Raw genomic sequence first — 26,323 nt, forward strand, 5'->3', positions numbered from 1 at the left:
TGAAGCTGAACATTTTTTCATGTGTTTCTTGGCCATTTGTATTTCCTCTTCAGAGAACTGTCTTTTCATATCTTTTGCCCATTTTATAATTGGGCTGTCTGTACTATTGTCATTGAGTTGTAGGATTTCTTTGTATATGCAAGATATCAGTCTTTTGTCAGATACATGGTTTCCAAAAATTTTTTCCCATTGAGTTGGCTGCCTCTTTACCTTTTTGAGAAATTCCTTTGAGGTGCAGAAACTTCTAAGCTTGAGGAGTTCCAATTATCTATTTTCTCTTTTGTTGCTTGTGCTTTGGGTGTAAAGTCTAGGAAGTGGCCTCCTAATACAAGGTCTTGAAGATGTTTTCCTACATTATCTTCTAGGAGTTTTATGGTACTTTCTTTTATATTGAGATCTTTGGTCCATTTTGAGTTAATTTTTGTGTAGGGGGGTGAGGTAGGGGTCCTCTTTCATTCTTTTGGATATGGATATCCAACTCTCCCAGCCCCATTTGTTGAAAAGACCATTATGGCTCAGTTCGGTGACTTTGGGGGCCTTATCAAAGATCAGTCGGCCATAGATCTGAGGGTCTATCTCTGAATTCTCAATTCGATTCCATTGATCTATATGTCTATCTTTGTGCCAGTACCATGCTGTTTTGGCAACTGTGGCTTTATAATAAGCTTCAAAGTCAGGGAGTGTAAGTCCTCCCACTTCGTTTTTCTTTTTTAGAGTGTCTTTAGCAATTCGAGGCATCTTCCCTTTCCAAATAAATTTGATAACTAGCTTTTCCAAGTCTGCAAAGTAGGTTGTTGGAATTTTTATTGGGATTGCATTGAATCTGTAGATGAGTTTGGGTAGAATTGACATCTTAATGACATTTAGCCTTCCTATCCATGAACATGGAATATTTTTCCATCTTTTAAGGTCCCCTTCTATTTCTTTTAGTAGAGTTATGTAGTTTTCTTTGTATAGGTCTTTTACATCTTTGGTTAAGTTTATTCCTAGGTACTTGATTTTTTAGTTGCTATTGAAAATGGTATCTTTTTCTTGAGTGTCTCTTCAGTTTGTTCATTTCTAGCATATAGAAACATTACTGACTTATGTGCATTAATCTTGTATCCTGCTACTTTGCTAAATTTGTTTATTAGCTCTAGTAGGTGTATCGTCGATTTCTCAGGGTTTTCTAGATATAAGATCATATCATCTGCAAACAATGACAGTTTTACTTCTTCTTTTCCAATTTGGATGCCTTTTATTTCTTTGTCTTGCCGGATTGCCCTGGCTAGCACTTCCAGAACAATGTTGAATAACAGTGGTGACAGCGGGCATCCTTGTCTTGTTCCTGATCTTAGAGGGAAGGCTTCAGTCTCTCACCATTGAGTACTATGCTGGCTGTGGGTTTTTCATATATGCTCTTTATCATGTTGAGGAAGTTTCCTTCAATTCCTACCTTTTGAAGTGTTTTTATCAAAAAGGGATGTTGGATTTTGTCAAATGCTTTTTCAGCATCTATTGAGATGATCAACTGATTTTTCCCTTTCGAGTTTTTAATGTGTTGTAATACATTGATTGTTTTTCTTATGTTGAACCATCCTTGCATGCCTGGAATGAACCCCACTTGGTCATGGTGTATGATTTTTTTAATGTGTCTTTGGATTCGATTTGCAAGTATTTTGTTGAGGATTTTTGCATCTATATTCATTAGGGAGATTGGCCGGTAGTTTTCCTTTTTTGTAGCATCTTTGCCTGGTTTTGGTATTAGATTGATGTTAGCTTCATAAAATGAGTTAGGTAGTGTTCCATTTTTTTTCAATGTTTTGAAAGAGTTTGAGTAAGATTGGTGTCAGTTCTTTCTGGAAAGTTTGGTAGAATTCCCCTGTGAAGCCATCTGGCCCTGGGCATTTATTTGTGGGAAGATTTTGATGACTGATTGGATCTCTTTGCTTGTGATGGGTTGGTTGAGGTCTTCTATTTCTTCTCTGGTCAGTCTAGGTTGTTCATATGTTTCCAGGAAATTGTCCATTTCTTCTACATTATCCAGTTTGTTGCCATACAGTTGTTCATAATATCCTCTTATAATTTTTTTAATTTCTTCAGGATCTGCAGTTATGTTACCTTTTTCATTCATTATTTTGTTTATATGGGTCTTCTCTCTTTTTGATTTTGTCAGTCTAGCTAGGGGCTTGTCAATCTTGTTGATCTTCTCAAAGAACCAACTTTTGGTGATATTTATCCTTTCTATTGTTTTTTGTTCTCTATGTAATTTATTTCTGCTTTAATCCTTGTTATTTCTTTTCTTGTACTTGGTTTAGGATTGGTTTGCTGTTCATTTTCTAGCTTCTTCAGTTGATCCATTAGTTCTTTGATTTTGGCTCTTTCTTCCTTTTAATATATGCGTTTAGTGCTATAAATTTCCCCCTATCACTGCTTTTGCTGCATCCCATAGGTTTTGGTATGTTGTGTTCTCATTTTCATTCGTCTCTATATATTTAGCAATTTCTCTAGCTATTTCTTCTTTAAACCCACTGATTGTTTAGGAGTGTGTTGTTAACCTCCAGGTATTTGTGAATTTTCTAAGTCTCTGATGGTTATTGACTTCTAATTGTATTCCATTGTGGTCAGAGAATGTGCTTTGAATAATTTCAATCTTTTTAAATTTATTGAGGCTTGTTTTATGTCCCAGCATATGATCTATTCTGGAGAAAGTTCCGTGAGCAGTAGAAAAGTATGTGTATCCTGGTGATTTGGGATGTAATGTCCTGTAGATGTCTGTTAAATCTAATTCATTGATCAGATTGTTTAGGTTTTCAATTTCCTTATTGGTCTTCTGTCTGGTTGATCTATCTATAGGAGAGAGTGATGTGTTGAAGTCTCCCACAATTATTGTGGAAACATCAATTGCTTCCTTTAGTTTTGCCAATGTTTCTCTCATGTATTTTGTGGCACCTTGATTGGGTGCATAGACATTTACGATTGTTATTTCTTCTTGCTGAATTGCCCCTTTTAATAGTATGTAGTGGCCTTCTTTGTCTCTCAAAACATCCCTGCATTTGAAGTCTATTTTATCTGAGATTAATATTGCTACACCTGCTTTCTTTTGGCTGTAGCTTGCATGAAATATTTTTTTCCATCCTTTCACTTTCAGTTTCTTTGTGTCCCTGTGTCTAAGATGAGTCTCTTGTATTGCAACATATTGATGGTTCATTTTTTTTGATCCATTCTGCGAATCTATATCTTTTAATTGGGGAGTTTAATCCATTTACATTCAACGTTAAAACCGTGAAGGCATTTCTTGAATCGGCCATCTTATCCTTTGGATTATGTTTGCCATATTTTTCCCTCTCTCTATTAATATCCTTTATTGTACCCATACCGAATCTCTTTAGTACTGAACCTTTCTCCAGGTCTCTCTGTCCTGTCTTTGTTTCTCTGTCTGTAGGGCTCCCTTTAGTATCTCCAGTAGGGCAGGTCTCTTGTTAGCAAATTCTCCTCAGCATTTCTTTGTCTGTGAAAAATTTAAGCTCTCCCTCAAATTTGAAGGAGAGCTTTGCTGGATAAAGTATTCTTGGCTGGAAATTCCTCTCACTCAGAATTTTAAATATATCGTGCCACTGCCTTCTTGCCTCCATGGTGGCTGCTGAGTAGTCACTACTTAGTCTTATGCTGTTTCCTTTGTATGTGGTGAATTGCTTTTCTCTTGCTGCTTTCAGAACTTGCTCCTTCTCTTCTATGTTTGACAGTGTGATCAGTATATGTCTCGGAGTGGGTTTTTTTGGATTTATTCTATTTGGAGTTCGCTGAGCATTTATGATTTGTGTATTTATGTTGTTTAGAAGATTTGGGAAGTTTTCCCCAACAATTTCCTTTGAATACTCTTCCTAGACCTTTACCCTTTTCTTCCCCTTCTGGGACACCAATGAGTCTTATATTCGGACGTTTCATATTATCTATCATATCCCTGAGGTCCATTTCGAGTTTTTCAATTTTTTTTCCCCATTCTTTCTTTTATGCTTTCATTTTCCATTCTGTCATCTTCCAGGTCACTGATTCGTTGTTCAACTTCCTCTAGTCTTGTACTATGAGTGTCCAGAATCTTTTTAATTTGGTCAACAGTTTCTTTAATTTCCATAAGATCATCCATTTTTTTATTTAGTCTTGCAATGTCTTCTTTATGCTCTTCTAGGGTCTTCTTGATTTCCTTCATATCCCGTACTAGGGTCTCATTGTTCATCTTTAGTTCTTTGAGTAGCTGCTCTAGGTGGTGTGTCTCTTCTGGTCTTTTGATTTGGGTGCTTGGGCTTGGGTTATCCATATCGTCTGGTTTTTTCATATGCTTTATAATTTTCTGTTGTTTTTGGCTTCGTGGCATTTGCGGAACTTGATAGGGTTCTTTTAGGGTTTGTAGACCAGTTGAAGTCCTTATCTCTAATTTATCAGATCTACAGCTTCGTGGAGTACACTTTCTCTAACTAACCAGCAGGTGGCGTCCACGAGCCACCTGTTCTCCACAAGCCAGATCTCCCCTGCTTAGCCTTTTGGTGAGTGGGGGAGTGAGTCTTGTGGGGCCCAATTGGTGTACCAAGCTTGCGTGTGTAGTTGGTGTTGCCTGCCCTGTATGTGGGGCGTGTTTCTGGGCAGTCGGGGAGGGGGGGTGGCCCTAACAATCAAATCTCCCTGATGATCCTAGAGTTTTAAAGCTACTGCAATAGTCTAATCCTTCAGTTCAGTCCTGCCACAGTTTGTCTCTGCCACTGACCCACAAGTCTTTGGTATTGGCGTATGGCTCCTGAGACTTGCAAGTGGGCCCCTCTTCCAGGCTGTGCACCCCGGGTCCTCTGTTGAGGGATGACTGTGCTATGTCACAGGTGAGTGCCGTCCCCCCAGGGCAGTTCTGGGCTGCTGGGCTGTGTTGGGAGGCTCCCAGTCTGCTCAAATGATGGCTGAATGGGGCTCTGTTAATTCACACTGCTCCCCCTTCCCAGCTCTGGGACATTCAGCTGAGGTTGCAGGGAAGGCTAATGTCCACGCCCAGTTTTGTGGTGTGTGCCTGTTATTTGAAGCACTTCCGTCACACTGGGTTGTCTGGGGCAGCTCTGGGCTATGGGGCTGGCGATGGGCAGGAGTGTTTCCTGTCCACCAGGATGGTGGCTGTGAGCGGACACCCCCCTTTTCTTGGGAAGTTGTGTTGTTTAGTGAATTTTCTCAGCCACTGGATTATTGCCTTTTGTCTCAGAGCTCTCTTAGTTCTGCTCTTGACTTGACGTGCCCAAATTTCAATTCTTTGAAGCTTTCCTGTATTGAGCTTCTTAGAGTAATTGTTTTAGAAAAAGCAAAAAGGATTTAAAAAAAAAAAAACAAAAAAAAAAACGGCCCTCCTCAGAGATCTAATGGGTTATTGAAATGCTAATAGACAAAGCAACCAGGGCCATTAAGGAAAGGTGTCACAGGGCAGAGAGATCAGCCTTGCTTCGGGATTTGCATATGCGCCTCAAGGCCTGATCTCCGCCTTCCCCTTTCTGTGTTCACCCAGAACTCGAAAAATCCTCTGCTTTTATTTTTGGAGTTTTTCGTGTTGTTTTTTTTTCTATGTCTGTCTCCTCTCTGCTGGGCTGGCTGCTCTCAGAGTCTCTGGTGTCTGGTCCTCAGTCTATCTATGGTTGGAGTTGAAATCAGTTAGAATGAGTTTCCGAGTAAGAGCAGCCACTGCAATTCTCCCTTCTCCTTCCCGGAGCTGACAGCCCCTCCTCCCCCGGGACTGAGCCTGGCAGGGAGGGGCGCGGGTCCCCTGGCCCGCAAAAACCTTTACAGATTCGGCTGATCTCAGCAGTTCCACGTTTTTCATGAGTGTTGTATGAAGTATGCCCAAAGGACCCAGCATTGCTCTGTGGTGTTCCAGTCCACGCAGTTTCCTGGCTTTTTACCTACTTTCCTGGAGGAGTAACTAAAACATACAGTCATCACCAGTCTGCCATCTTGCCCCCGCCTCCTAGACTCCATTTTATTTTAAGAGGCCTGCAACAAATGTTTGCTGAACGAATAAAAGAATCAATTTTGCTTAAGACAAATGTGATTACTGAATGATTAAAATACCATAATCATACAAGATGACCTAAATTTGCACAATAATGGGAAAAGTTGGTAGTCAACTCAAACCAGTAATAGTTTAGATGCCAGATGAGTTATTTCAATTAGCATATTCTGGACACACCCTTTCTAATCTGTACAAATAAGCACTGCATTGTCAAACGCCTTGCAAATATTATTTGTTGGCCTCACGTTTATGTCACGACAATCTGTGTTCGAGTGCAGAGAGCCAAGACAGTCAAGAATTCCAGGAACTCGTAAAGAAAACTCATGACTACAAAGGTTTCCACTATGAAAACAATGTTTTTCCCATTTTGGAAGATGCCATGGCAGGTCACATCTACTAATCCTCTAATTTCTCTACCAAAAGAGGAAAATCCATTCTCAAACTTTTCCTGGGAGTGTTTCTAGCATAAATATAATCTAAGATATACTCAAAGAACTTCCCACAAAACACTTTTCTTTCAACTGCCTGTTAGGGTGGAAGAAGGAAAAATGGGATGGGTTACATAGAGTGATCAAACAGCTCCGAGTTCCCCATTTTTCCTATTTCAGTATCTTTTGTGGGAAAACAAACTTAAAGCAATACTCTCTCCTCTGTTGAAAACTAATTAAGGTGAACAGGTATAGTTTTTCCTAATATAAATAATCTTTTCCATTAAAATTTTGAAAACATTTTTGACATTTCAGAAACTTGTCTTGAATGTTATTGGTTAAAACCCCGATGTAAACCAAGAGCAACAAGTATTTTATGATCACTTTGTTGTAAAATAAAAAGATTCATGGATTTGCTAAAGAACAAGAACAAAGCACGTTTATGAAAACAGAAAACCTGGAGTCCGCCATATCAAGCTCACTTGCCCCCACTTAAAAGAATATAAATGCAGCTAGAGGAAGGGCTCTACAGAACTCTTTTTCTGATCTTTAACTAACCAAAAATAAATGGGCAGCTCCAATCCCCTTTGATCTTGTTAAATGTATATTTCCAGCGCCGGCTAAACTGGCGTTGTTAAGGCTGACAGTGTTTTCCCAAAGGGCCGGTGAGACATAATGAGAGAATCATGCGACTGCAACCTGAGAATATCAGTGTTCCTTGCACGGAAATGGAAGAGCTGTGCTGTGACATTGGAGGCACGCACACGCAGAGCATCTGCGCACGGTTGACATTCGGTTGCCCTTAATGAGAACGCGGTGTCCCTTCTTTTTTTTTTTAATGTAAAACAATCCTGGGGTGAATATGAGTGCGATTCACCGCACAGTCCAGAATACTTCCGGGAGAAGAGGGCAGAGTTCGATAGGAGGGGCGGGATTGTTCATCCCAGGAATGACCCCACAGAGGTCAGGGTCGCAGACCTGGGCGACGCACTTCCAGTGACAGGCGCGCAGGAGAGAGGAAGAGTGGGAGTACTCCCGTTCTCCAAAATTTGGGAAAGTTAAGTCAATGTGTGTAAACATCGCATATCAGCTGTTGGACAGCCCGGCGTCTTTCTGCGAGTCGGCAGGAAGGCGGCGCAGGAGCAGGAGGCGCCAAGGAGCCTCCCAGGCTGCCCGGGGATGGCGGGCGCCGCGGACTCACCCTTCTCCCCAGCCGGCGACGGGGGCGAGGGGCCGCCGGCCCTTACCTGGTTCCTGTGGTACCACGCGCTTGACAGGGAGCCGTTGCCGGCGCCCGGGGCCCCGTACGTAAAATTCCGGGACAGCTCGTCCAGCGCGGCCAAGGTGGCGTCCCCGGAGCCCACGGACGCCGGCGCCGCCATTAGTCTCGCTCCCGGGCTCGGGCTCGGGCTCGGGCTCAGCCTCTTCGCCCGGCTGCACCGCGAGGCGCCCTGGAGGAGACGCGCCCTGCGGAGGCCGCGCCAGACCCGAGCCGCAGCCACTTCCTGCTCGGTGTCCGGGCGAGGCGGGCCCGCCAAGGCCAACTGGCACCCGCCCCCGCGCGGCGGCAGGTGCCGCGTCTGCCAGCTCGCCGGCCGGGCTTCCCGCCACCGCCGCGATGTGCCAGCGGGGAGCCTGGGGGTGTGCGGCCTTCCGGGCGGCACGGCTTGCCCCGAATCCTCCGGCCTGCCAGGCCTTTGTGCACGACGCCCTCAAGGGTCAGACGCCTCTCCAGGGTAACCACCACGCCAGCCTGCGCTCTGGTTTCCGCACCGGTCAGTGCGAGAATGAGATGATCTCCAAATGCCCCTTCAGCTCTATTGGGCGCTTAGTAAACATTTGTTAAAGTGAATGGCAGAGAAAGGAGACACTGACTAACAAAAAGCAGTCTATCACTGGCAATTACAGCTATCATATATCTAGTGTTTCTCACTTATATTTTTAAAATTGTTTTTCATATGGAAAATGCATGATTTTCCAAAAATACTGTCAGCGTCATGAGAATAAAGATAGAACCAATTTTAAATGAGTGCCAACATTTGTTAGATGCTCAGTAGATATTCCTGGAAAGAAGGGAGGAATCCCCGATGGTGGCTGGAGGACCCAGAGGTGTATTTGTTGACTGGATGGGGTTTCCGTCTGGATAGGACTAGAAGGAGTTGCTCAAGAGTTGCCAGCTATTATATATAAGAATTTAGGATGAGAGATAACTTGTTAATAGTCTTAATGAATACTAACCAGATGCTCGGGTTTTACCTATATTCAGTTCTACCTTGTCACTACATATGATCTCTAATATATGTCTCACCTTGAGAATTCTGATTCTATGTTGCCTGAAGTACTGGAACTTGGAATTCTTTTGTTTACAAAACACTGAGATGCTTCTTATATAATATGCTCTGATTTCCACTACTTCTGGAAAAGAAAGACCTTCAAGAAAAGCAAATTGCAGCCTAGCAGGGAGCAGAGAGGTTTTCAGTGATTCTTAGGGTAAGAGTGCAAATGAGAGATGAACATAAGAAAAAGTCATTTTGGATACAGAAAAAAGAAGTTGTATAGTTTCTTGACTGAGCAGCTGAAAGGTTAATATGGTAGCCAACTATTCCCAGCTTAAGAAACTCATTTATTTCAAATAAATATCTAAAGGAAAAGTGTCTTTTTAAAAAATACTTTGTATAACATCACATTATAATGTGTTGGAGACTTTATCAATGCTTCTTTTATTTAGGATGCTTTAAGCTGCAAGTAACAGAATATTCAAATAGAAGTGGCTTAAACACTAAGCATCTGTTAACTCCAGAATCAGGGTGGCTCTATGATACTGTCATTTCCTTATTTTGGCTTTGCAATCCCTGAGGTATTGGCCTTGCCCTTTTCATGGAGACAAAATGACTGGAACAGCCAAGCATCATATGCAAACATGCTTGTATTTAGCAAAGAAGAGGTACGTTTCTTATGTATCTTTTTATAAGAGAGGAAAACCTTTTCCAGAATCCCCCAGCAGGCTTCCTTCCCCCTCAGATTCCAATGGCCAGGAACACCACATGTCCATGTTTTAGCTTGCAAGCGAGGCTGGGGAAGTGATTTGGGGGCATTCCTTGGCTTTAAAATAGGAGACAAGTTCTGCCAGCAAGGAAGAAAGGAGGCTGCTATGGGGGAATGGCTTTTGGACAAGAACCAACAGAACCTGGCGCAATCACTCTTTAGTATATTCTGTTAGGCAGATTGTAAGTAATCATAAAGTTTCTATAACAGGCAAAATAATAAACTGATAGTGTTACTTTCCTGTTTAAAATGCTTGGATACCTCCCCACTGACATAATAAAGTTCACACTTGTGAGCTGGCATGCAAAACCCTTTATGATCTGCTACACTTAACTTGTTCCCATTTTGTTTTTTAACTTAAAAATTCATTTGCAATTTCTTTAGATTTGCTTAAAAACTCTAATTTTGGAGAAAGGCAGTATTTGGTACCGAATAGATATGTAGCTTGTGACGTGCTGTTCTCCAGATTATAAGATGCCTCTGCTGCTGTTGTCCTAGTACGTGGGGGTGGTTACAGTGAAGGATTCGTGACCAGTATTCCTCCCCACACAGTTCACAAGAAGGCGGCAGGAACGCCATGTGAACTATTTTGATCCCGGTGTTGTGGGTGGAGCTGCAGAGACTGTTCTGTGCTTTGTGATGGCCTCTTCCTCTTCAGGGGAAATCCTGTTCACTTTACAGGACACCAAGAGTCTTTGATCAAAATAAACCTCCTCCTGGCCTCGGTGCTGAAATGGTGGAGGTCTGTCTTCCTCCATTAATTTAAAGAAGTGTATTCTGGTGCCTCATCATTTGAAACTGGGCTTTACCAGGAACATAGAGAGCTGAGTTACATTCTGTCTACCTTGCCTGTGATCACCTGCCTGCAGCATCCACAAAACAGTTTTGCCCCCCTTTATTCATCTTTAGCACGAACCAGTCAATATTAGCTGTGTTATAATAAACATTTCTTTAATGATCAATGTCTAAGAATCTACAGTGGTTATTAGGTTATACCAAGCTAGCTCCAGATTAAAGACTTAACTGAGATAGGAAAAACTTTAAATCTTTTACGAAAACATTGCAACAGTCTCTACAAGACACAGTTTGAACAGCCTTTTAACTGCAGATGCTGTTTATTTGCATACTCTCCTGTTTATTTGCATACTCTCTCTGTGCCTTGCATTCATCATTTGAAAAAGGGATAATGATAATACCCACTTCATAGGTCTTTTGCAAGTAGCAAACAAGACATAAAAAGCTTGTAGAACAGTATGAACATTATCTGAAACATAAAAAGTACTCATTAAAGGCTGCATGTTACTACTTATTACTTTAGAAAAGAAAGGATTCTTTAAGCTAATACAAAAAGCATAAACCACAGAGGAAAAGACTGATAAATGCAATTACATCAAAACCAAGAACTTCAATACATCAACAGACACTGTAAAGAATGTGAAAAGACAAACCATGAACTGAGAACATTTATTTGTCACACATCTGACTGACAAAGGATTCACATCCAGAATATATAAATAACACCTACAGGCCAATAAGGAAAAGTCGGTCAACCCTGTGGAAAACTGGGCAAAAACATAAACAGTCAATTTTACATACGAGAAAATACAAATGGCTAATTAACAAACAAAAATACTTCTGTCTCACCAGTAATTGGAAAAATGCAAATTAAAATCCCAGTGAGAATCATTTTATACCTGACAGGCTGGCAATTTTTTTTAAATTTACATATCAAGTATTGGTAGGGATGTGGAGCAACAGAAACTCTTATTCTTGCTTCTACTGAAATTGGAAATAGCATGGAATTATTGGGTAAAAATGAAGATGTATATATGATTTGAGCTAGCAATTTCACTCTTAGCTATATACACCAGAGAAACTTTTATACATGGACAGCCGAAGAGGTATACAGGATAGTAGCAATGATTATAATACCAAAAACTTGAAACTACTCCAGTGTCCATCAACAGGATTAGTGGAGCAAATGAACTAAGATACATTTATATAACAGGCAACTACACAGCAGTGAAATGGCCTGAACTATGGCGACCCAGTACCTATTTCAATAAGAACAAATCTCACAAACATAATATTGGATGAAAAAAGCAAGTCCATGCAAGATTACATACAGTATGGTTAAAAAGCATGCAGAATGTGACAGTACATTGTTTAGAATGCAGCTATATGTGGAAATTCCTAACAAAAAGCAAGAGAATGATAAGAAAAAGATTCAGGATAGTGGTTACCTCAGAGGACTTCAAAGGTATTGGCAATGATCTATTAATCTTGGTGGTGAGTTACATGGGTATTTATTTTATTCTTAAAACTATGCATTTATGTTATATATATTCTCATAGAACTGATATATTTCATAATTGACAAAAGCAATTAATCCACCAAAGATTACAGTCAAAGATGCGAAAAGTCCATGGCTGATAGGCCTGGATTTGAGTGCTTCCTCTGCTCCTTGTCAGCTGCATGACTTTGAGCAAATTCTCTGAGATTCAGTTTCCTAATTCATAAAGTGGAATAATATTTATCTCAAAACACTGTTGTGCACAGTAAGTAATGGTAATATGAGTAGAAAACATCTGGGGTTCAGTTCAGTTCACCAAACATTTTGTGCCAGGAGCAACGAAGATGAATGAAGCATGAGCCCTGCCTTCTGGGAGCTTACAGACATGGAGCAGACAGACTTGGAAGCAGGTAGATTCAGCATGACAAGGGAATTTCAGCACAAGAGCTGGGAAGATGCACTCAACAGGTGCAGTCCAGCAGGGCTGCCTAGAAAGGGGTGATGACTATTGTGTATCCTAAAGGATGAGTTAGCCAAATGAAGAAGGGAGGTAGGGGGTGAACAAGGCTGACAGAGGAAATAGTCTAAGCAAAAGCACAGAGGCAAGAAACAGAATAGCATGTATATATCCACAAGCAATTCCACATTCATCTTAGGTGAAATGAGATGTAGCCAGAAATGAGGACAGAGGGGCCAGCAGGGCTTAGTGTGGTATATTATCAAGGTTGGACTTCAGTCTTAACCATTGAGCAACTCTAGGTAAGGGGGCAGCATGACCAGATTGGTGTAGTTGTAAAAAGATCCCCTGCTGGATGGGAACAGTTTAAGTGGAGAAACTCCAGAGATAGGGAGACAAGTTAAGAGACTGCAATAATTCAACTGAGGATATATAAGAAGGGCTGGGGAAAAAGGGAGAGATTAAGGAAATGTTTAGAAGTAAAACCAGCATAACCTGTTGAAGGGGCAGGAGAGGGAGGGAGAGGGAATAGTCTAAGATGCGTCCTGGCTTAGGCTACCAGGTACAAAGGCAGCACCATTTACTGACATGGGGAATAAAAAAGAGGAGTAGGTTTAGGGGAAAATGATGAGTTTGGTTTGAATTTGAGACCCAAGGAGTTTGAGGAGTTTGTGGAGCATCCAAGCAGAAAAGGGCATGCAGAATTATTCTAAGGAGCAGGGCAGGGGAAAGAGATCTGGGAGTCACCAGCAGGCAGGTGGATGAGACTGGCCAGGGAGAGCACTTGGCCTTTATTTTCCTTATCTTCAGTAAAATTTTTCTGTAAACAGATGGTAAATATATTAAGTTTTGTGGGCCATATGGTCTCTGTTGCAACTACTCAACTCTGCCATGGCATTGTGAAAGCAGCCATTGACAATACATATACAAATGGGCGTGGCTGTGTTCCAATAAAACTTTATTTACAGAAACAGGTGACTAACCAGATTTGGCCTACAAGCCACGGTTTGCTGACCCTTGTTCTAGAGAGAGAAGTGCCGAGTGTGGAACAAAAGGCCAACAAGGACCACTTGAAAGGTAAGATAATGTATTTGCTAGACCTCTTGGATGTGAGTGATAGGATCTCAGTTCAAAGGAGAATTCAATAGCTCATAACTAAAATGTGGGAAGGAGGGGGTAAAGTTGAACCACTGGATCTAGGAACCTGATTTGGGGGTATGGGTTTCATCCTCAGATCAGCATGGCCATGGTGGAGGCATGGCCACAGCAGCTCCTGGTGTCCATCTTTGGAGCATGAGATCAGAAAGGAAAAGGGAGAGTGGATTATTGTTTCCAGTTCTTTATGCCACCAAATACAGGGATATTTGGATTTTACACTCCCCACTTATTGCTGAGTGATGTTGAAATTCCTCCCACTGGTGGTCGAGTATACCTCTCTCCCCAGTGATGTTGGGCTTGAACATGTGACTTTCTTTGGCCAATGGAAATGTGGGCAGAGTGTCACTGTGACAGTTCCGGGTCAAGATTGTAAGAGGCATCACAAGTTTCTGTGTGCTCTGTCTTCCATGAGAAAAGTATGCTCCAAGTAGTTGCTGGTCCAAGGAGAATGAAGAAACCTGTGGAGCAGACCTGAAGCCAATTCCTGCAGACTCCAGTGAAGCCGCAGACTCATTGGCAAGAAAATAAATATTGGTTGTTGTAAACCATTAAGATTTTGACGTTGGTATGCAGCAAAAACTGACTGAGAAAGAGGGTATTCCCAACCAGTTATAAATATCCTGGAGAATACTGAGACATGTAGACCAATCACTGAGTGCCAAAAGATTTGATATTATCCTTGGCCCAGCTTGCGTTATGTGCCTACCCTATTCAGGAGGTGGGGCTGTGTCCGGCGCTGCCCCGCTCGGTCCCCGGTTCCCGGCCGGCGAGGGGAAACAGGGAAGGAGAGAGAGAGATGCAGACTGCGCGAACTAACCTGGTCATGAATCACGACTCGAACCACACGGCAGTTGTGAAAGCAAGCCCTTTACTACAGCTAGATGAACATTCTGTGTTACTGGTTCCCACACGGGGCACGGCGCCTCGTGGGAGAGCAGCCTCGATGTGGCCGTCAGGCACGGCTCCTTGTGGGCTGTCTCACCCTACCCCGTCCGGGTAAGACCTTTTATACACAATTAACAACCAATAAGCTTCTAGGCTAGTATCGCGTATACAGGATTTCGATTGGTAGGAGCGGGTGGCGGATACATGCGTCACTATGCGGAAACAGGATGCAGGCGCCATCTTGGCTCACTCGATGGGCGGGGGTAACTCTAGAGCAGGCTGCAGCGCATACGCTAGGCCCGATTCGGGAGGCGGCTTTCCACATCTCCCCCTTTCTTATTTATTTTTGACCCAGTGTCTCCAGTGATGAGCGTGCTCCCGTGAACCCAAATGGTTCACAACCTCTTTGGTGCTTTGGGGAGTCTGGACTAGGCCTCAGCCATCCAGCGGCGGAGCCTCTAGCACCAACCAGAATGCTCACGTCATATGGAGACCGGAGAGTCCGTAAGCTGGAAGCAACGTGACTCTCCCTGCAGTGCTTTGCCTGGCAACTGGGGAACAACGACGGGGGCAGGAACAGCAGTAACCAGAGTCGGGGGTGTCACTAGGTGTCTCTGTGCAATGGCTAGGGTCCAGTCTGGCCACAACTAGGACTCTGCCCTAGAGACCCACCTGAGACAAAATTATGACTACTGGTGTCGCCTTTTACACCCGAGAAACAGCCATGCGATTCGCTACAAATTTTGCTCCAAAGCGCCCCACCTGAGGCGACCAGGAAGGGGTATGGTTAATAAATCGGTCACTATCGGGGGTAACAGAGGTGGGAGTCATAGCCATCATAGTGGTAACACGCAATTGCTGCTGCGCTTGAAACAGGCGTTCTAGCAAACATTTAACAACGACTAATCCCACCAATAATCCCACTGCAATGAGGATCCAATTAGTTAAATTGGGCCAAGAGAACCAGGAAGAAACACTGTGCAATAGTTTCTGTAGAACCTCGCCTAACCCGGAGAGATCGACTTTAACGGGTTTTAACTTGATCCCCCCAATTGTGTCTAAACTAGATTCCACCTGTTGGGAGAGATTAACAAATTCAGGAAAATATGACCTTTTCAGCCAATCAGAGACTCTGGAAATGCTTCCGGTCACGTTGGCCCTGACAGGAGTGACACAGAGTTTAACCGTAAGCCACCGGGTGTCACATGTTTGCTGAAGCACTCTCCAGAGTCCATCTATTTCCAGTCCAAGTTCATCTATCTCCGCTTGGAGTTTCTGAATGGCCTGGAAATTTAAGTTCAGCATCTGATTGTGGCGGCGTAGCACGTCTCGGGTAAGGTTGACCAAGCCATTTACCGTTTCCATCGTTATGGCGAGCTGCCGATCTGTCCATGCTTGTAGCACAGCCTGCCCGATCGTTGGGACAAACAAAGAGGAAGCTACACTGGCAGCATTCGATAGCCATTCTTTTATGCCTCTTGGACGCCTAGACTTAGAGAAGGGGATATTGTTAAGTGAAACAACTTGAGAAACAGGGCCAACCCAGTCGGTTGCCTTGACGGGGAGCCAGACATAACTTGGGCGATACACTAGGATAGTGGGGCGGCGAGGCATCCGGGTCTTTGGAACGGTTGCAGACTGTAGGAGCAAGCCCTGGAAGGAAAAGGCACCTTTGAGTCTCCTTTTTACTCAAGATCCCTTCACAAGACTGGCGGCTCTTCCCTGTAACGTTAAGAAATTCAAGCAAGACTCCCTTACTTAACTCGCCATTACCAGTTTCACAAGTAGCATTCGCCGCAACTGTGGTGTTGACAACCTTGACAGAGAGGTTAGCAAAAGAGAGGATCAGTGTGTCATTGGTGAGGGGGAAGGACTCATTGAAGCTTGTGGAGGAAATATAGTTCCACTAAAAAGAAAAAGGCAGATTAGAAGGATTGCTATAGGAGAGCAAAGAACAGAGTTACCGATCCTCTTTTTGGGCAACCGCGGGGTGGTCAGTCCTACTATTATCGTCTTGTCGGTCGTCGCCATCATCAGCAGGGTCGGAGGCTTGGTCTAATGGTTCAGGTTGTATATTCGTTGGCGTTTCTGACAGCTGTTCCTTGGCTTCTTCAGGTGATGTCACGGTTCTCACCAGTCTTTCCGGAACCCACACTGGTTGACGTCCTGGTTCCTGGGGAAAAACACAAACAGAGCCTCTGGCCCAGCTGAGCACCGGGTCAGGGCCTTTCCACTGCCCCGACAGGACATCCTTCCAACGGACTAGACCTCTATGCGGAGGACTCGGGGTGGTGTGTTGCAGGGCAGGTGTCATTCCTTGTGAATTTTCGTTTAAAAAATTATATGTGAGCAAGGCTACAGACAGTCGAGCTTTTGGGGACAGGCCGTGGCCTATACCCTCTTTCTGTTTTTTAAGCAAGTCTTTGAGAGATCTGTGCGCTCTTTCAATGATTCCTTGCCCCTGAGGGTTATAGGGGATGCCATGTTTTAATTGGACATCCATGTTGTCACAAAATTTTTGGAAGGATTTACTAGTGTAGGCAGGCCCGTTATCCGTCTTTAACGTCTTTGGCTTACCCCAAGCTGCCCATGCAGCAAGGCAGTGTGCAATGACGTGGGAGACTCTTTCTCCTGGTTCAGCAGAGGCAAATAAAACTTGGGAGCATGTGTCCACCGACACATGTAAGTACTTGATCTTACCATACTCTGAATGATGAGTGACATCCATCTGCCAAGTATCCCCTGGGGTGAGACCCCTAGGGTTGACCCCAACCGAGGGGACTGCTCTCTGCTCTGCACAATTGTTGCAGGCTCGGACAATATCTCGAGCAGCTGCACGTGGTATGCTGAACCGCTTAGCTAGGGTACCTGCATTGATGTGAAACTTGGCATGGAATTCTCGGGCTTGTTGATACGGTACCAGCGTCGGAAAGATGTGCAGCTGTCGAGTGGCTACATCTGCGCTATGGTTCCCCTGGGCCATAGGGCCAGGCAAACCTGTGTGGGCTCTAATATGGGTTATGTAAAAAGGGTGTTGCCTGGTCCATATAACCTCCTGTAGTTTGGCAAAGAACGTCCTTACTGTAGAGGAATGTTTAACAATGCCCACCGTTTCTAAAATTTGTACAGAGTTCACAACATAAGCAGAATCCGAGACGACATTTAAGGGCTCGGAAAGGCTTTCCAGGACTGCAATGATAACCTGCAGTTCTACCCATTGAGGCTTTTGTGGTTGGAAGAGCACTGTTTTAGGAGTGTCCCCCTCCACACAATACGCCCCTGTTCCAGAGCTGGAGCCGTCCGTGTATACGGTGGGGGGCGCCTGCTAGTGGCCTAGGAGAGGTTACTTTGGGAAAAATCACTGGGTGCCGGGTGACAAACTGCAAGAGAGGAGCCTTAGGGAACTGATTGTTAATGGGACCAAGAAATGTACACCGGAGAATGGCCCATTGATCTATGCATCCGGTGAGTATCTCAAGCTGCTGGGAAGAATAAGGCACCCTGAGATTTTTGGGCTGCTGACCGAAATGCTGCACAGCCCTTTTAATGCATTCTAGGGCCAAGTCTGCAACCGCTGTAGGATAGTGCTCTAGGACTTTTTTGGGGGAAACTCCAGGGTGGACCCAGAGCAGCGGCCCCCGCTGCCACAGTACCGCAGTGGGCTGTAATTCTGTCGGCAGCACGCAGGCTTCAAAAGGCTCATCAGGGTCTATTCTCTTCAATGCAGCGCCACTGAGCGCCTGTTCCACCTGGCATAGTGCTCGCCTTGCCTCTGGAGTGAAGCTTCGAGGTGAGTTTATATTAGAATCCCCCTTCAACAGGTCGAACAAAGGTGTTAGTTTGACATTGGGTATTTTTAGGTATGGACGGATCCAATTGATATCCCCCATGAGTTTTTGTAGATCATTGAGAGTGTGTATATTGTCTAGCCTGAGAGACACCTTTTGGGGGGAAACATGAGTGGGTGCGACTTTCGCCCCCAGGAAAGTGGTAATGTCAGTCATTTGGATTTTTTCAGGGGCAATCTCTAGGTTAGCTTCTCTAAGACTAAGGACTAAATGTGACAAAACTGTTTTAAGAAGATCTGTGTCTCTATGGGCTAAGAGAATGTCATCCATATAATGGATGATTTTCACTTGAGGGAACTGCTGCCGAGTGCTAGCTAGCTTCGCAGCGACATACAGCTGGCACATGGTAGGACTATTAGCCATGCCTTGGGGCAGGACTGTCCATTCAAAGCGTTGACAGGGCTCCTCTTGATTACTAGAGGGCACAGTAAAGGCAAACTTAGGGGTGTCTTCAGGGTGGAGCGGAATAGAAAAGAAGCAATCTTTCAGATCTATGATGAAAATCGACCAGTGCTCCGGTAATGCCGAGAGGAGGGGCAGTCCCATCTGAACGGGCCCTAAAGGCTCCATGCAATCGTTAATAGCTCTTAGATCATGTAGCAGTCTCCATTTACCAGATTTCTTTTTTATTACGAATATAGGGGTGTTCCACGGTGACGTGGAAGGGGCGATATGGCCCTTTTCTAGTTGTTCTGATACTAGGGCGTGCAACGCTGCAAGTTTTTCCTGTGGCAAGGGCCACTGAGGCACCCACACCGGAGCCTCGGTTTTCCATTTTAGTTTTATAGGTGTGGGTGGGAATCTCTCCTCAGTGGCCCCTATGAAAAACCCAAGCCTCGTCTGTCAGACTTGGGGGCAGCTTGTATAGGCTCCGCACGTCCGTGCAGTGAAGCTCCTAAACCCTTGCCGGGGGTATACCCCATTTCTTTTAGCAGTCGCTTAGAGGTTGGGGAGTAGCCGCTAATTAAAGTAACGTCCATTTGGGTCAGAATGTCTCTTCCCCACAAAGACACAGGCAGGGCTAATACATAAGGCTGGAAACTGCCTTGGTGTCCTTCTTCATCGGCCCAATGAAGGGCAGCTGCACTGAGCATGGGCGCTGAAATTTGGCCTATTCCTCTAATGGGCTCTTCCGCCCTGCTCGTTGGCCAGGTGGGGGGCCATTCTTGTTGTCTTATGATAGACCGATCGGCCCCTGTATCGAGCAGGCCCAAGAAAGATCTGCCTTGCACCTTAATGGTTAGCATAGGTCGAGACTCCAGGGACATATGGAGTCCCTCAAAAATCGCTCCACTGGATCCGAACCCTTTTTCCCCTCTCTGTCTGATTCTGCTTGGAAAGACTGCATGTAAGCTGGGTAAGAGCAGGAGCTGCGCCAGCTTATCACCTTCTGCAATGACTAAGGTGCCCCGCTGAGATTGAACCATAACTTGGGCACGGCCTGTGAAATCTGAATCTACAAGTCCTGGTATAACTGTTAATCCTTTCAGGGCCGTGGATGCTCTTCCCAATATGAGCCCTACAGTACCAGCCGGTAAGGGCCCCTTGAAGGAGGTCCCTACTAACTGGACACCCATGGAGGGGGTTAGTACGAGTCTGGAGGTGGCACAGAGGTCCAGTCCTGCTGAGCCGGGGGACGCACGAATTTGATCGGATCCTGTGTTGTCGAATGGCATGCAAGGGGGTCCGTCGAAAGGGCGGACCCCCTCTTCCCGTTTTTTGGAATCTGCTCGGGGCGGCCAGAGAGGCGTCTACCCTGCGCATCGAAAACCGATTTACAGTCTTCTGCGCGGTGGGGGCCTTTGTGGCAACGGCCACACGGCCTGGTTGCTGCACCTGGTTCGCCAAACCGTTGAGTGGCAGGGGGTTGACGTCTATTGGGACAATCTCTCTTAAAGTGCCCTGATTGGCCACAGCCATAGCACCCGTTAGACTTTGCCCCTAAGGTTCTCGGGCTTTTTGTAGCCACCTGTAGGGAGCTGGCTAGCATGGCAGCTAGACCTGCATTAGTTAAAGGGCTGCCAGCATCTCTACAGAGCCTGACCCACTCTGTCAAATTTTTTGCTCTGTTTTGTGCCAGGATAACTTTGCACTCCTTGTTGCACTGCTCAAAAATCATTTGCTTAACCACAGTCTCTGCTACTCCTGGATCTGAGAAGATTCTCTCAGCTGCGGTTTGCATCCTGGCTACAAAATCCGCAAATGGTTCTGTGGGGCCTTGGTGTATATTGCTGAGTGAGGCCTGAGCCTCTCCCTCACCTGTTAGCTTTTTCCAGGCACCCACAAAACAGCGGAAGATCTGGGCATAGACCTCTTGTGGGAAACCCGTTTGGTTCTGGGCATGGGCGCCTCTCCCCAACAGCATGTCAGCATTCCACCCGCCACGTCTCCCCGCCGCATTCCTTGCGGCCTGCTCTTCAGCTAACTCCTCAAACCATGCTTTCCAATCTATGAATCGGCCTGACGGCAAGCAAGCACGGGCTAGCTGAAAAATATCTGCGGGTGTATGATTTAGAGCAGAGAGGTTCTCGATCATGTTCAAGGTATAAGGGGCATTGGGGCCATACTGATGGACGGCCTGCCTCAATTCCCTCAATAGTTTGTAATCATATGATTCGTGCCGATTGCCACCTTGGGGATTGATAATAACCGGGTACATTTCTGAGACTGGCTGCGGCTCAAGTGGCTGGTAGCCACCCAGCATGCCAAAAGGTCTAAATGTTGTGAAAGGGTTCCATCTCCAGAAATGTCTCCCACCACTACCTAATGGCAAAGGGTCCTGAGGGCCTGTATACTCGGGCGGGGGGTACGGCAAAGGTTGCCCCTCCCCTGACCGACCCATCGGGGTTTCCGGGTCTGGCAGCAAAGGATAATTACATTTACTGGGCATGGCCACTAGAGGGAGCTCTCGGCAAGGTCCTTTGGTGGGACCGCCCAAGGCGTCAGTTGGGAGCTGGGGTGTCCCTGGGGGTGCAGCGGTAGACATTGGCGGGGCGGAAGGCCGCACGGGTGTGGCGGGAGGCTCCTCCCACTCAATTAGCGGGGATGCTTCCGCCTTCTCGTCAGTATCGCTATCTGACTCTGAGTCAGAGTCACTGGACTCCGGCGGTTTGCCCTTACAGGAGCCGTCCGCTGACGAAACTGACTGGGTTTCTTGGAGCGCGCACCGTGCTTCTTGCAAGACAGAGGACGGGCTTAGGCCGGTAGCCGATTCTAGTTCAAGGACCGCACGGACGGTCTCCCATATGGGTACTAGAATCGGGTCCATACACACGCCCGTCTGGCGCGCTCGGTCTATGTCGCGACCGAGCTTCATCCAAGAGGGTAGGCTAAGGCTGCCGGTGCAGGCAAACCAAGGGGCAAAAGTATCAACATCATCAAGAAAACGCTGAAGGGAGCTTTTCCTGACCGAGATACCCCGTTGTTTCAAAAGGTTCTTTAAGGGAGCTAAGAGAGGTGAACTTCCGGACTGCCCCATGATTGCAGTCGGCACTATACTTCAGTCACTCGGAGAGCTCTTCCAAGTCCCCCGGGGTCACCTGAAAACCCACGGGCCCTAACTATCATGTAATAAGACGCACTCACCTTCTCGCGTTGATCAGGCGCGGGAAGTCCGCCGTAAGCTCGACGCGCAGCGCTGCTCTCCTCACAGAGGGACCGTCGAGAGCGAGGCAGGAGGAGGAGCTCCCCGTACGGGCCACCACTTGTCCGGCGCTGCCCCGCTCGGTCCCCGGTTCCCGGCCGGCGAGGGGAAACAGGGAAGGAGAGAGAGAGATGCAGACTGCGCGAACTAACCTGGTCATGAATCACGACTCGAACCACACGGCAGTTGTGAAAGCAAGCCCTTTACTACAGCTAGATGAACATTCTGTGTTACTGGTTCCCACACGGGGCACGGCGCCTCGTGGGAGAGCAGCCTCGATGTGGCCGTCAGGCACGGCTCCTTGTGGGCTGTCTCACCCTACCCCGTCCGGGTAAGACCTTTTATACACAATTAACAACCAATAAGCTTCTAGGCTAGTATCGCGTATACAGGATTTCGATTGGTAGGAGCGGGTGGCGGATACATGCGTCACTATGCGGAAACAGGATGCAGGCGCCATCTTGGCTCACTCGATGGGCGGGGGTAACTCTAGAGCAGGCTGCAGCGCATACGCTAGGCCCGATTCGGGAGGCGGCTTTCCACAGGGCTGATACCAAGTGATGAGGGATGCTGAATAGACAAAAACATAGCCAATATTGTGGAGAATCAGCATAGAGTAGCACCATGGAAACTTAGGTAGGAGACAGTTACAAAAGTGAGGGTGTGTTGAATAATGCCACAGGCTGCAAAGAGGATCACAGAGACAATAAATGAAATGTGTTTACTGACTGGCAGTAAGGGGTGGTCACCGGTGACCTTTGCCAGGACAGCTTAAGTCAAATGTTGAGATGATAGCCAGATTATAGCTAACTTTAATATTTCAGAAAACTATAATTCACTATCAGAATGTTAGTTATTATGAAAAAGGAGCTTAGATAAGGAGCAGGTGGGGAGCTGGTTAGGGGAGAGCCAGGAGTTTTATTTATTTGAGCATCACTTTGAAGCCATGTGAGCCTTCCGAGAAAGGAAGTGTTGGGATCAGTCCACGCTTGCGGGAGACGATTTCAGAGTTTGGGAGATCCCTCAAGGGTGGAACAAGGGCTGAGAGGCCCACACAGTCCTGGTGTGACCCTCAGAATGTGTGGCAGAATTTTATCTTTGGGAACCAGGCATGAAGGCACGATCCAAGCAACGTGGAATTTAGAACAGCAGGATTTAGTGAGAGATCATGAGGGAGGTTGGGTGAGGCCAAGGGAGGAGAAAGTTGGTAAGAGTATCTGATCTCAGGCTTGGAGAAATAAGAACAGGGCCAACCCTAAACAAAAACATTCAATAGGCAAAATATTAATCTAGTGCCCACCCTGTTAGGATTCTGACCTTTTTTTGACTTCTTGATTTCACGACCTCTTCCTTTCCCATCCCTTGTCCTCCATCTGCACCCTGTCCCACCTGCCTTTACTGACTTCTGACTTCATAGAATTTCCCAAGGTTGTATCCTACCCAGGCCAGTTATCCACCATTTCTGCCCCTGCCTTGTTTTAAATCCTACTATCTTGCATCTCGTTCCTTTGCTCTCTACTTTCAAAGAGGTATCTGAGAATGAATCCATGCCAAGGTGTTAATGTAACAGAACTTCTTCTTCTTGGATTATTTGCTTTCTACATGGATTCTCCTGGTAATACATCTTAACCCAAGGAATATTTCTGTCATGGTAATAATTTGGGCAGATGGAGATAGGTGGGGCATGAAATATTGTCCCTTGACTTTCACATGTAATATGTTTCTTACTGATAAAGCTGGTTCTGAATTGCATAAAGAATTGAGGGAAATTAGATAAGAATGTTAACCTTAGAAATAAAATATTGAATTTTAGGTGACAATAACAACAGATTTTAGATACAATTGCTAAATGAAAAATGCCCTGAAGTGAGAAATACAGGACTGGACAAATGGCCAAGAGGAAGTTCCCCACCTCACCCTTCCCCTGCAGTTTATGGTTTATGAAGCACTTCACATGAGTTATTTCACTTGATCCTCACAAAAGCTCTGTGATAGAGGCAGAGCATTTGGTTTTTAAAAAGCATTTAAAATTTTCCTTTTTTTAAAAAAGGAAAAAGCAAAACTTTCACCTTAAAGCAGCTAAATGTCTTATCTAATATTCACTTCTGGTTCATGGTGGAGTCAAGACATCTGCTGCTTAATTAAGATAGTCTGGGCAGGTGGGCTTCTCAAGGAAGAGAATGAAAGAGACAATCCTGTTTTGCATTTAATACCAACAAAATGGCCTACGAAACCAGCTGTGACAAATGTGGCAGGTAGAAGTTTCACAGACATAAATTAATGTCTACCATTTTGCTTTTCTTTGGCCTGGAGTTTGATCTTGATCAAACTTGTCATATATGTTTCCGTGACCATTCTAGCTGAATAGAATTTACTTTCTATTTTTCTCCTCCTTCCTCTCCATCACCATTACCATCATCGTTGTCGTCACCATCATCCACATCCAAGTTTATTTGAGCGCCGGCTGTTCACACGGTTCTGTACCAGGAAGGAACTTGGAACAAACTAGATCTGGTCCCTTGACATGAGTGGCTTAATTCCAGTTTAGGAGGCAGGACATACACATAAAGAGATAAATAAGTATAAACTAAGTATGAACTAGATAACTAAGTGCTAACTGCAGCAGGACAGATTCCAGGATTCCAGAAAAAGGAGTGATTAGCAGGGCTGAAGAGAGTCTCGGAAAGCTTCAAGGAGGTGGTGGTCCTTGGCTGTGGCCTGAGGGAAGAGTGGGACCAAATCAAGTCCGGAGGATGGGAGAGAGCCAGGAACACAGAACGCCCCAGAAGAAGACCGAGAGTGGAAATGTGCATGTGGGGACAGCAAGGTGTGTAGTGGCAGCTGCGCCACTGGCCAGCTTGATGCCTTGAAGCCAGTAACAGTGTTAGTCCCATATTGCTAATTAAAAATTTTCTACCATGTTTGAAATTTTCCAGAATCAGCACTGTATGTCGTCTGCATCTCCCTTAGGCCCCTCCTGCCAAACACGGCTTCCTAAACCTGTCCAGCCAGTCAGGACTCTGAAGCACCACGGCTGCTCTACAGAGTGATACGTGTTTCCTCTGACGAGCACTTATCCTGGATCTGCATATGATTAAAAAAAAAAAAAAAGCTGTAACCCCTTTTTTTTCATGTACTGAATTAATGTTGTTTTAATACCATCTGTCCTATTTATCTGGGTCCACAACACTGGTGTGTCTTAAAGTACAAGGAAAGCAGAAGCAGGTCTGGTACCTCTTTCTGCAGGCCCTGCTCGGTGCTGTGTACAATCCGGGTGCATCATGAGTGTGCTGGGGATGTGATGGAAATGGAGTGTGTCTGAGGCAACGTGAGCCCTCCCTCCTGTCAGCCAATGGGACAGTCGCACACTCTGCCCCCGACACACCCCACCCCTGACTTTCCCCAAGGCCCTCCTTTGGGTTGGCAGGAAGTGGGTTATGGAGTCACAGGTTGTGAGAAAGTACAGGTGATCCCGTTCTGGCTCTGCTATTCTCCAGCTGCAGGACCTTGGGCAATCACTTCATCTACCTGGGCTTCATTTTCTCATCTGCGAAATGACAGGTTTGGACTAGATGATCTTTCAGCATGTTTCCAACTCTGAAACATGAATCTAGACAAACTCCTACCTTCTTCAAATTTCATCAGTTTTTGGTTTTGTTTTTGTTTTCTCCCCTAAGTACACAGGGGAAGAGAGCATGCCTCCAGAAAGCACCAATCCTTCTTCCTAAAATATTTTAGGAGATCCAGTAGTCTCTAATCAAAGAAATTGGGCTTTTACCTAAAACACATCTTATTTAGAGAACTTTAAGAAATGTAGGAGGACTAAGTTTCAAATGCTGGTGCCACAGTTTAGTAGCTGTGTGATCTTGGGGAAGTTACTTTACTTCTCTGGGATCCAGCTTCCTCATTTGTAAAATAGGGATAATAATTAATAATAACACTCCTTAGGGTTATTGTGAGAATTAAATATGTAAATAGAAAGTTCTTCAGGACAGTGCCTACGGACAGTAAATATTCAACAAATTGGAGCCAGCAGTATGACTACAGCCTGTGTGTTTGTAAGGGCACACAGTGTCGTGTCATGGTTAGCACTGGGCACTGGGTTCAGACAGATCTAGGTTTACAGTCCTGGTTCTGTCCGTGACCAGCAATGTGGCCTTGGGCAAGTTTATTTCTTCTAGTCTCTGTTTCCTCATCTTTATGGGAATAATAATAGTTCCTGCTCTGCAGGGTTGTTAATGAGGATCCAGTAAGATAAGGCATTAGAAATGCCAGCTCTTGACGTGGAATAAACATTCAATAAATTTGATCATGGTAAAAAACAAACAAAATAATGAACAACAAAGCTTGGGCTCCCTGCCCCTGCCTCCTTTCCTCTGAGGATGACAGCAGTGGAAGGAAAATCTCCTGGTGGGGAACAGGGACCGAATCATGGAGCTAGACAGCAGTTTGACGAGGGCAGGACGACCTCCATCTGGTTTACCACCTAGGTCAACACCTAGCACAGGGCCCAGCACACAGCAGGCATCCAAAAAAAGCCTCCACTGTTG

General features: G+C 45.3%; 1 protein-coding gene across 1 annotated transcript in view; it reads right to left on the bottom strand.

Annotated features, from left to right (window-relative positions):
* NIPAL2 (NIPA like domain containing 2) overlaps window positions 1–7,965 on the bottom strand; it is a 120,662-nt gene extending 112,697 nt beyond the window's left edge. Inside the window, exon 1 of the mRNA XM_037802905.1 lies at window positions 7,692–7,965. Coding sequence (XP_037658833.1) covers window positions 7,692–7,826 — 135 coding nt within the window. The 5' untranslated portion in view covers window positions 7,827–7,965. The remainder of the gene's footprint in view (window positions 1–7,691) is intronic.
* Window positions 7,966–26,323: the final 18,358 nt, after the last annotated feature.

This window comes from Choloepus didactylus, chromosome 14 (assembly GCF_015220235.1).
Source record: "Choloepus didactylus isolate mChoDid1 chromosome 14, mChoDid1.pri, whole genome shotgun sequence".
NCBI classification, from domain to species: domain Eukaryota; kingdom Metazoa; phylum Chordata; class Mammalia; order Pilosa; family Megalonychidae; genus Choloepus; species Choloepus didactylus.